Source organism: Accipiter gentilis, chromosome 11 (assembly GCF_929443795.1).
Source record: "Accipiter gentilis chromosome 11, bAccGen1.1, whole genome shotgun sequence".
Taxonomy (NCBI): domain Eukaryota; kingdom Metazoa; phylum Chordata; class Aves; order Accipitriformes; family Accipitridae; genus Astur; species Astur gentilis.
In genome coordinates, this window is record NC_064890.1 from 8,529,676 (window position 1) to 8,541,573 (window position 11,898).

The following is an 11,898-nucleotide window of genomic DNA, read 5'->3' on the forward strand; positions in this document are numbered from 1 at the left end:
GGCACTCTTCTAACCTGTATGTCATCGTGGGTTTGGATGTAAGCTGGCAGCTTTTTTTTGTTTTAGGAAGATGAGGGAGCAAGCAAGCGCCGTTATGGGATTTGAGGGTCCGGGCCTGATGTTATCTTGTAAAAATATTCAGAGTGACAGAGCAGAGCCTCACACTCAGAGACAGAAATTAGGAGCAAGGGCCGCCTGTCTGTGTTTGAGGAGACCTGTGGTCGATTACCTGTCATACTACAGGCTTCCCGAAGTGTCCAGCGTGTTGCAGGATGTGTATTTCTATATTCTTCCTCCCTCAGGAAAGCAACAGGTACCGCACAGCGTGGGTGTAAGCCCTGCTGCATTCCAAACCGCTGTCTGTCAGCCTGGACGAGGTTCTGCCGCCCGTATCCCTGGGTCTTTCACCTCCGGAGAACAGGAGTTCACCAGTCCCTGCCTGAGAGCTTCTCCGCGGTCCCGGAGAACCCGAAGCCGGGGTGGATTTGTCCCGCAGCCCTTAGAAATACGACCGAGGAGAGGCCGGGACAGCCCGCTCCGCCCGCAGCCCTTCCCGCCGTTGCCGCCACAGCCGGTCGCGTGCGCGCCGGCGCCGCGCGCTCTCTCTCCCGCCCCCGCCCCCTTCCGGAGGGGGGCGGAGCCGCGCGAGCCTCGACCCGCGCCTGGCGCCTGCGGCCCCGAGCGCGGGACACCCCTCCCCCCTTCTTCCCCTCACACACACGCCCCGTCCCAAGATGGAGGGCTGGCGAGGAGGTGAGGTAGCGGCGGCGGCTCGGACCGGGGAACGGGGCGCCTCGCTCGGGCTTTCCGTCCTTTCTCCTTGAGCTGGGTGGGCCGGGAGGGAGGCCTCCCGTTCGCTCTGGGCGGTGGGGGAGCCGCCGCCGGTCCCCCTCCCCCGGGGCCCTTGCTGCCGCCGCTCCGCTCTCACCCAGCGGGCCGCAGCGGGGCCCGGCGGGGGAGGGCTGGGGAGCCCTGCCCGCTGCCTTTTGAGGGGGAGGTGGGGGCTCTGCCTGAGGCTGGAGGGGTGTGTTGGGGGGGGGGGGGGGGGTGGCGGTGAGGCGCCTGAGGTAAATATGGAGGTGGCGGGGAGCGGGTAGGAAGAGGCGCCGAGGGCCCCGGAGCGGCCGCGGGAAAGGCGACCGCCCTCCGCTCCCCGCCTTCCCCGTGTGGCGGCGGCGGTGCGCCCCGGAGGTGAACTCCTCCCGGGGCGGCCCCTTCCCGGCCGGGGAGCGGGGTGGTGTGTGTGGGGGATGTCCCGGGGCGGCCGGCGGTGGGTGCCCCGACCCGGCGCCGAGGGGAGCGGGACGCGGGGCAGGGCCCTGGCCGCCCCGCCGACGCGCGGCCTCCGCTCCGAAGTTCATCGTCCCACCCGGGGGGCGTTTGCCCTGCTCGGTCCGGGCAGCCGGCACTCTCGCCGTGCCGGTCCGCGGAGCGTCGCGTCCCTTTAAATCCGCCCGGCTGACAAGGGACCCGCGATCCTTCTGGAAGAGCGCAGTGGATCTTTCTTTCCTCGTCCAGTCACCATGGTTGCATCGCAAGTGCTCGATTCCACTTGACTAACTACAGATACTTGGCGGTCTTATTAAAGAAGGGAGGTTTCCTTGTCGCCGTAGTTCGGTTGTGGGATGCTGTAATGGTAGGAAAATTACTCGGCTCTTAGTGCAGCCTTCACCCGTGGAAGTCTCTGCCCTCCAGAATATTGGTTGTTCTCTATAAACGTGCGTACTCTACAGAATAAAGGCGCAGGGAGGGAATCATCGGCGTGTTTCGCTTTACCCGTTAGAGAAGGGTTGAGTTTGACTCTGTGAGACTCTGTAGCGGTACAAGAGGCTTGTGGACTGCTATCACAATTGATAATGTGGGGACTCTGGGATAAGGCGTAATGATTTCAATTTAGCCGAGACATTAAATAGGATTCTTTACCAATTTTCTTATTGTAGCTTGGTATGTGCCATGTCTAGCTTCACTTGAGACCCTCCAAGAATTATGTAGGAAGGAAAATCTCAGATGTAAATCCATTGGAATCACCAACAGGAATCTAAAGAGTTATGAGGTGGAATATTTGTGTGACTACAAGGTAGAAGAGGTAAGAGAAACACAGACCAATTTGATCACTCTTTCAGCTGAAATTTGGAAGTGAGCCAAAGGTAGTTTTGCTCGTAATATAAAGCAGCAGGCTGTGAGGACAAAGCTCTTGCTGACATCGAATGAAATATCTTCTAAACTTTGAACTGTAAACAGAAAGCGGTATAACAACTGCTTTCAGTATTTTGAAGGAAGGTCTTTTTCTGAAATTACAGAGATATTAGAATATGAAATGTTTCGCCTTTGCGTATCTAGAAGTTAAGCCAAAGCTGATGCGTTTAGGTTTTAGCGTGGTATGTATTATGATGCTTCTCCTTTATTTGCAGGTAACAGTCTATATTTCTCTCTTGAATGTTGTAGTCTGTTTGATGAAGAGTTAGGGCCATGTGCTGCAACTGGATTCCTCGGCTTGATGGTGCCAGTGAAATTCAGTCTCAGGATTTGGCCTTGTTACAGTCATTTGGCTTTTTTAAAATAAGTACAAAATGCATCCTTCTTGATTATAAATACAATATTACATGCTTTGAATGGATTACTCTTTTGGGAGGATGGTTGATATGGCAAATAGTGGGGTTTAGAGATTTTTGTTCACTAAGTTTAGAATTATTTTTTTTGTTTTGGATGTGATATGACTACGTTCTGCTTGTGCATACGAGTCATGCAACTAGTTAGCATAACTTACGTAACTGCCTTAACAAACTAGCCTCCTCCAGGTGTACCGTTAGCAATCAGAGTTCATCCCAGCTGTTTATTTCTTTGCCTAGACATGATACATAAAGTATCCAAAATTGTGCTGTAAGTTAACTTGCAAACAGAAAACTTGATTTTTGTCTTTCTCCCCAGTTCTAATTGTTATGGGGACATCAAGACCTTCTGCACTGTATGCCATTTGTTAACTCCAGAGCTCTTGTGTTTGTCAGTGTACTCTGGGATGCTGGATTTCAGAAAAATGAAATATGGCTAAATCTGTATCTGTTTCTGTATTTCAAGGGCACAGAATACTATCTTGTGAAATGGAAAGGATGGCCAGAATCTTCAAATACTTGGGAACCTCAGAAAAATCTGAAATGCCCATTGCTTCTTCAAAACTTTCTTAGTGACAAGAATGAATACTTGTCGCGGGTGAGAGAAGGCAAAGCACTGAAAGTGAGAAACCATGTTAAAGCTTTGAAACCTGCAGTTGCAGATTACATTGTAAAGAAGGCTAAGCAAAGAATAGCTCTGCAGAGATGGAAAGAAGAACTCAACAGGAAAAAGAATCATAAAGCAATGATTCTGGTAGAAAACACTGTGGATCTCGAAGGCCCTCCTTTAGACTTCTACTACATTAATGAGTATAAACCTGCTCCGGGAATAAATGTAATAAACGGAATAACGACTGGCTGTGAATGCACTGACTGCCCTGCTGAGAAGTGCTGTCCAAAGGAGGCTGGATTTATTTTGGCTTACAATAAACAAAAGAAGTTGAAAATCCAGCCTGGCTTGCCCATCTATGAATGCAATTCATTTTGTAGGTGTGGGCCTGACTGCCCTAATAGGATAGTACAGAAAGGTACACCGTATTCTCTTTGCATCTTCAGAACTAACAATGGCCGTGGTTGGGGAGTGAAAACCCTCCAGACAATTAAAACCAACAGTTTTGTGATGGAGTATGTCGGAGAGGTATGTATTTATCTCACGTAGGTGAATTATTTACAGTAAAGGAAATGTTGGAGGAAATCTTGATGAGCTTTCTCTCAGTTTTAACAGTTACTGACTTCTACTGTATAATGGATAAGTCTACTTTTGAGTGGAGAAATACAGTAAGTAGACATTCAGGGTGACAGCAAAATTATATTGTCCAGAATGTTCCTCCATTCCAGAACAATTGTAAAAGGTTGAGTATAAAGAGAATACTTGTCCTGTGTGTCACTAAAGAATTATTTTAGATACGTGCCCTAAGAGTATTTCTAAAGTCAGGTCCTTCTTTTCTTTCATGGTAGTCATATTCTTCATTCTTCCCTGGTCATCGTTATTATTGTAGTTTTTGTTGTTCCCCAGGCACTCTTGTTGCCAAACTCCCCACCCAGTCTGTCAGTCCCTTTTCTGTTTGTCTGAACTTTGAAGGTAGTATTCCCGAACATACTTACTACTTTTGATTAACAGCAAGAATAAGATTTGTAGTATGGACATTATCTGTTTACTCAATTTCATGCTATTTCAAACAGAACTTACATGTTATAAAATACAGACCTTGAGTTACTCTTGAGATTTTGCATTGCCCTGTGTTCATCTGGTTCAACCCCCGCTCTGTTTCAGGGCTTGTTATGTCAGTAGCTCCTGGCAGCCTCTCTGAGCCAGTCTGTTGTATTTCTGCTGCAAATCTGCCTTGCTACTAAGTTGACTCAGAATAATTCCTTCTGTCCCTTCGTACAAATGCTTGTGGTCTTAATCGTATTTCCTCCATGCTTCCTGACCCAAATATTCTGACTTCCTATGTTTATACCTTTCTTGTGAACCTACAAGAGGTCAGTCATTCAGAATATCTCTGTTGAGGGGTTAATGCAGAAAGACCATTATGTAATTTTGTTGCTTAAAGGAAAGAGTGTGTATTTACCCTTTCACCTGAATCTGCTTATTCCCATACTACTGAATAAGTTTCCAAATCTGATCCATCAGAGAGATTTTAGAGGGGTTTTTGTCCAGTACCACCACATTTCATATCTGTCTTGCTGCCAAACTGTGATTTCTTTGCTGGATCTGCAAAAGAGAATACATTTAACATAACAGGCTGCAGATGAAGTTGCTTAAGCTGTTGCTTCTGTCAAAAGTGACTGTAGTTCTTCCTGTGGTGGAGTTTCTGGATTTCTACCTTTTGCTAGCCTAATTGCATAGATTCAGCTTTGTGAAGTGATTTGTCTGTCTAAGTTGTCATGAATAGGATCTTTCAGTGCAGTCAAAAATAGCAGGCAGGAAGAGATGCTTCTAGGGAGGGAGGAGATGAATACTGGACTGTAAATGTGACTGGGTTGTAAAGACTGATACCTGTTGATCTCTGTGCAAAAGGAGAAAGTTGAAACTTTATTTTACGGGAAGTAAACAAGGCTTTCTGGGTCTATATGAAAAAAATCTGTGTATAGATACTTCAAGTAGAAACTGTTGATTGTATCCGTCATCAGCAAAATTCTTAGTAGAAGGTGCTGATTTTTTTTTTTCCTTAAACAAGGTAGTGCTGTGCATCAGCTGTAGACAAATTACATCCAGAGAAGCCTCAGTCACTCACTAATTAGTTTACCTGTATGTATGTATTCTTTATTCATTAGAGATGGAATGCTATTTCAACATCAAAAAGCGACTGTGGTATTTTTACTTAGTAAAGCTTTTTTTCCTAACTTGATTCTGATTTTTGTTTTAATTTAGTATGAGTTAATAATATGATGCAGGTTTCTTTTTTCTCTTTTTTTAGGTGATTACAAGTGAGGAAGCAGAGAGACGAGGCCAGCTCTATGACAACCAGGGAAATACGTACTTGTTTGATTTGGACTATGATTCAGATGAATTTACAGTAGATGCAGCTCGATATGGAAATGTATCCCACTTTGTGAATCACAGCGTAAGACCTTGTTTTGTATGCTGAGAATTTGGAGAATTATCCTAATTGTGCTGGAAATATCTTCTCCTACTGTAAACATTTTCTTACCATAATCACAGTTTTTCTGGAGTAGTTTGTTTCATGCCAGCACAGTCCAGTCAGTTAAATGACATAATAAATAGAATGGAGTACTTAGCCTTACTCAGAGTAGGACTACCTACAAAAACCTGGGAATGCTGCCTGAAGTGGGCATCTGGTAGGACTGGGGCTGTCAGTGAATCTGCTGGTTCTAGCCAACCAAAATAGGGTTCGTTTGGGTGTGGTTTTTTCCAAGTAACTAAAAGAACACATGAGAAGTACATAATAAAAGTAGTGAAGAGTCAAAGACTATAGGAATTGATGTGTTATTTTGTAGCAGGGCAGGATGGAGGGTTATGCCAAATTTCAACTGTCAAAGATTGGTAGAGGAAAAAAAATGAAAATTCTTGTGCTTTCTTTGACATTTCTCCCCTGTAGATACCTTTTTCCCTCCTAAACCTATACTTGCCAGAGAACCCAAAAGTAAATTTTAAACAGAAAATTTTTGTAGTGTTTTTATTTCCTGTTCAACTGTGTACCTAAAGCAAGAAGGCTGAAGTGCATTTATAAGGATTCCTGAACTAAAAATTTTAATTTCTTATGGATGTAATGTTTGTGAGGTATGTAGTCTGTTCTACAAATACAGTAAATTCATGTCTTCAGACTTCTGAGCTGATGACATTTGTATTTTATGTGGGCTTGCCAGGGAGAAGGATGAAGAAGAGTTTTAGATACAGCCAATTGCTCTTCACTTTCAGAAATGGGAGTGAAGTATTCTCACTTTTCTGTGTAAAGTTAAACACAGAAACTTCTCATTCTTCTGATTCTTCTTCACTTCTGATTCTTTAACATGGGATATATTTTACTGTTAAAGAGCAAAAAAGCATGCAGAGTTTAACAAACTGCCTCAGTGACTACTGACTTTTGACACTTAATTCAGAAAAAAATGATAAAGTGGTTTCTAGTTCCTGCTTGGTGTCCCTGACGCTACTCCTGCCACCCAGCCCATAGCAGATAATTCAGAAGCCGGGCAGGTTAGCAATTGAAAATTGCTAGAAATTTATTCTTAGTATGAAAATAGTATTTCTGGCCTGGAGGCAAGGCTTAAACTCAAATACAAAATAGTGAGTGTATGTGGCTTGAAATGCTAGGTTGGTTGTTGTTTTCTTTCAACTTTAATTCTTTTTGTGGGTTTTGTAGGTAAATACTAATCTCAGAATGTAGCTTTAATTGCTTTGTTTGTCATCTTTTTTTGAAGTTTATCTTTTGAAGGTACTTTTTTTTTTTTAATAGGCTGTTGCATGTTAGTGTAATCTACGTAGTGTGCAAAGATTGCCTTCTTGAAAGGACTCAACTCCAAGCTATGAATGTTCTCCTTTAACTATATTTCAAGAATGTAATTTGTTAAGTTATCTTCTGAAATAAATTTCAGACTTCTTTCATTGAGAGAAGAATCAGTTCTTCCTTTCCTGTGACCTAGGTTTACTTAAACACTTCAGTGAAACTTACTTTGCACTTTTCTTAACAGAAACTGTGTTAATTTTTGCCTTACAGTGTGATCCAAATCTTCAAGTCTTCAATGTGTTTATTGATAACCTCGACTTGCGTCTTCCTCGAATAGCACTGTTTTCTACACGAACCATCAAGGCTGGAGAAGAGCTAACCTTTGACTATCAGATGAAAGGTCTGCAGATTTTAACACTGTTCTTGCAGGAGGTTTGGGGCATGGGTGGATTCTGTTGCAGCCTGACTGATGTTAGCGTTTCAGGCACTGCATCTCCCTGACACAGCTCTGGATTCTAGAACAGATGTCACTCATTGACGTGTAGTGCAGTCAGAGCGCACCCAGAAGCTTTTGCGTGCGCCTCTAGTGCATTACCTCCTTCAGTGCTCCTAGCTCACAGCAAGGGGTTGTGGTTGGAACATCTGGCAAGGCAAATTACTTTGAAGACTTGTCACAAGAATGCTCGAAAGAATTTACAAAATCTTACCTTTATTCAATATTCAAATTCAAAGGCATTTATATGGCACTTCAGGTAAACTACTTTTTAAGTAATCTGCTAGTCATAAAAGACAGTTGTAACAACTGAGTGGTCTAAGGCACCACAGGTTTGTCTTTGGATTCTGGTGTCTGTAGGCCTCAGTTGTGGGTGTAGGTCCTGTGGTACAGATGTTTAGGATGGAAGAAGGATGGTCCAAAGTTTTTTACCGTGAGAACCATCAGTCACTGGAACAACCTCTCCAGGAATGTGGTGGAGTTCCTATCACTGGACGTTTTCAAGGTGCAATTGGACAGGGTGCTAGATTATCTCATCTAGGCTCCCTTTGCCACAAAAGGTTGTACTAGATGATCCTTTGAGGTCCCTTCCCACTTGGGCTGTTTGATGATTCTTTGATAATTGATTTTCCATTCAGTGTTCAAGGTCAGGTTGGACAGGGCTTTGAGCAACCTGATCTAGTGAAAGACTTCTCTGCCTACTGCGGGGAGTTGGACAAGATGGTCTTTAAAGGTCCCTTCCAACCCAAAGCAGTCTGTGACTTCCTTTTTTTCCCACAGAATAAAAAATTCTTGAGGTTTGCTGGCAGGGGTGTTGTGTGTGTCAAACTTTGCATGCAGACCATTTATTCACAACAGCAATGTGTTTTTTCCTCTGCTTTTTTGTTTTCAGAGTAGCATCTCTATACTCCAGAGCTGTACCTCATTCTTGTAGAAGCTATCTGACAAGTTGATCTTTCTTGAATCCTTAAAACTCCTTTTTTTCCTTTGTGGTGTCTGTGACACTGATATCAAGGCAGGCTGGATTCTCAGCTGATCAGTATGGATACAGACCTGAGGGTACAAGGCTCGAGTTTGTTGAGCTTTGGGTTCTGATATGTATGCTAGGTGTTGTGCAAGTAGTTGCGATGTGGGTGTCAGTAGAATTTGAGTATAGCTTCACACGCAAGTCTTTCAAGAACTGGGGTGGTAGAAGGCTTTTTGAAGACATTTGAATACCTAGCACAGTTTCAGTCTGTCTTTTAAAACTTCCCTTATTTGTTTTTATCTGTGTCACAGGTTCAATAGATCTGACTTCAGACTCTGCTGATGGTCTTAGCCCATCCAGAAAGAGGATCAGAACTGTCTGTAAATGTGGAGCTGTGTGTTGCAGAGGTTATCTCAACTGAGTTCGGGTATCCAAAGTCACAAATATTTTGTTCTCTTTTAAATGTGTTTTAAAATGTGTTTTAAGAAGACTCGTTCTTTCACACATATATTAAAGTATTCTTGCATCTAATGTAAATAAGTACCGTGAAAACAAGGCATTACATTTGTAATTGAAATGGCATTGGCCAAAGAAAGAGATGTAGTGTTTCAGGCAAATACAGGACTGATAATGGGGACTAAAAATCGATTTTTCTAGAACTGTTATATAGGAAGCAGTGAAATGTATGCTAAGAAAACTCTTTGAAAAGTCTGGAGGCATTTGATTTGAATCCTAAGTCATAGCTGACAGTTCTTTTGCTTTTTGTTGTATAAAGAAAAGCTTTGTGAGATTAGCCATAACATGGCACCAGGGTGAAGGATAAGGACAACCATCAGACGGTGTCTAAATGAAGGTTCACAGGAACGCAAGTTGTAAAATGTCCATTGAATTCCATGCAAGTAAAGTAATTGGTTTTAGCAGATTCCAAATGTAAGATCAAGGTCTCGGAACGTTTGTAGCTGACGTTACATTATTTAGAAGTTTCACATATAGAAGTGTTTTCAATTGTTATGTTCTGATTTTTAGTTAGGATGCTACAGGAGGTCTGCAGTTCTACAGAGAATTTGTAAATACTGGATTATTGGTAGTAACATACGCTGTTTGTTCTCATTACAGAAATTTGGCAGTCATTGCTGAAACAAATTACTGGCTACAGTTTGGAAATAGATAACAAAAGAATAGGGAGAGCAGCCCATTGTCTAACAAAGCTGATGCATTACGGAGATACGCTCAGTTATCTGTTAGGTGCAAAAATACCTTGGGAATTGATTTGTATTCACAACTGTTTTTGATTAAGTTGTTACATACTGTGACTTTTTTTATCTAGTGACAGACTTTTAAGATACTAGGCCTGTTTTTTTCTTGTTGCAAAAATGTTAACTTCAGTGAAGTTAGACTAGGGGTGAGTTTACCCATTTGCTGTAGACATTTGTAAGATGTTCTTGAATGTAAAGGCTGAGAAATGTATTGTTCTTCAGCTTCTTGAGTCGTCTTTTTTTTTTTTTTTTTTTTTTTCCTGATCATCTTAAAGTTGTCTCGATCTATTCATAATGTATGCTAAGTTTTGCTTGGCTTCAGAAACACTGAAGAGCAGTTGAGGTAGGTTATGAGTGGAGTTACAGCTGAGGTCCGTGCTCCAGGGTTGATCTAAGTGCTTTATTCTCATGGATTAAAAGCTTGTAAAACTTGCATATTGCTTACAAATCATGTAAATGTTGACAGGGTCAGGCAGAATAATGTTGCTCCATAAATGGATGCTTCATCAATGGATGCTAGCTATGTATCATAGGTCAGCTAGTTACCTTTATAAGGTGCACAGCTGTTGGCTCAGGTGAATGAAGTCAAGTACCCAGCATATAACTGTTTACTTAATTTGTTAGAAAATGCCTTAAATTTCATGTTGATAGCTAGCACTCCAAGAAGAGTGTTTCAAAGGATAATACAGGTTGTTTGTTCATTAAGAAGCACAGTTGCATTTGCACTGAAGATCTGGCTCTTTGGCAGAAAGTGAAATTTTATATGCTACTAGCCAAAATCAGTTTCACGGTTGGGGTGAAGAGTGTGGGCCACTGAAAGTGCTGTGTTAAGTTTTGTAATCTACAATACAAAGAGATACCTGTTGAAATAGATACTTTGTATTGTTTAATAAATAGGAGAAAGTTTGCTTAGATTTAAAAGTATTTAACATTACCTGGCTCACCTGTATCCACACACTTAGATAAAAGCCGAATCTAGTCAATTTTTATCATGCCACATCTCTAATGATTTTTTTTATATATATACAGTTTTGAAGTAAAATGTGGAGCTTTAATGTTAGCAAACTCTAGATGATCTTACATCATTTGGAGTCATTAGTGCTTTCTCTTGCATGTAGCCTGATTCAGCGACGCATTCCACGTGGATGGAATCTGCGGTCTCCATCTCCTTAATCCGCTGCAGTCTGCAGCCTTCCCTGTCGGTACAGGATGGCGAGAGTGGCTGTGGCAAGAAATGAATTCCTTACCAAATCGGTTTCTCTGGCCTCTCCTGTGCAAGATGACACAGGGCTGGTTCCATACTCTTTGTCTATCTATGTCCATGCCCAGTTTGATTTAAACTTTGCAAGTAAATGCATTTTAAAAGATAAAAGTCTTAGTCGTTGTACTTGAGTTCAGTGTCTGCCTTTTTCCCAAGGCAGTTTATGTTACCACCAGCACTGCAATAATACTGCTGTTCTTTAAGGATATGTGTGTTACCTCTTGTGTGATAAATAAAGGACCATTAATTTATGTTCTGAGAGGTAACAGTATTTTGTATTTATTTGAAGTAAACCCATGTATCCAGTTCCCAATTTAGAGCCTTGAACAGTATTTTAAATTTACATATTCACAGTGCATTTGGATTGCAGTCAGTGAATTAGCTTAATGGGACACTGTCACTTCCAAAACTCATTTTGCTGTTTTTATGAGTTCGGGGGAAAATTGCCAAATTGGAAAAAGAGAAAAAGCTATTTTCAGTTTCTTAAGGAGGCTAAACCAGCCTAGCTTCTGCCTTTGTTTTGCCTTGTGGTCTGTTAGCATCATCATGGCCACCAGTTCAGTTGTGTATATGCACTTCTTAAGAGACTGGTAACCTGTGATCTACCCTGTAGCTGTTCTTTTTTGTTGGGTTTAATTTTTTTTTTATTTTATTTTTTTGTAGCAAAACTAAAGCTGCACGATCACCTGTAAGAAAAGCTATTGTCTATTTATTTAATCTCAAAGTTAAGTCAATCTTTTGGTTATTTCTAATGTATGTTTTAGGACTGTGTACATTAGAATATGCAGTTTGTAAGCTCAGGAATATTTTCTTTTCATAATGTGTGATCTCTAGTATTCCTATCTTCCTATAGTTTTTGATAAAATAAATTAAATTTAGTTTTTCTGTTGTTGTTGTCATTCT

At 42.0% G+C, this 11,898-nt stretch overlaps 2 protein-coding genes across 4 annotated transcripts in view; both read left to right on the top strand.

The window, feature by feature from the left end:
- Positions 1–11,898, top strand: part of ELAPOR2 (endosome-lysosome associated apoptosis and autophagy regulator family member 2) — a 355,914-nt gene that overhangs the window by 113,307 nt on the left and 230,709 nt on the right. The window lies entirely within an intron of this gene.
- On the top strand, positions 652–11,880 carry SUV39H2 (SUV39H2 histone lysine methyltransferase). 3 transcript variants are annotated; one of them, XM_049814104.1, is made up of 7 exons: positions 652–753; positions 1,941–2,086; positions 3,076–3,747; positions 5,531–5,692; positions 7,289–7,418; positions 8,790–8,905; positions 10,853–11,880. In XM_049814104.1, the coding sequence occupies exons 1-6, from the start codon at positions 735–737 to the stop codon at positions 8,897–8,899; spliced, it is 1,239 nt and encodes a 412-aa protein (XP_049670061.1). In that variant the 5' UTR covers positions 652–734; the 3' UTR covers positions 8,900–8,905; positions 10,853–11,880. The 3 variants fall into 3 exon arrangements, with proteins under 3 accessions (XP_049670061.1, XP_049670060.1, XP_049670063.1); XM_049814103.1 differs by having other exon boundaries at positions 8,790–11,880; XM_049814106.1 differs by having other exon boundaries at positions 5,531–5,677; positions 8,790–11,880.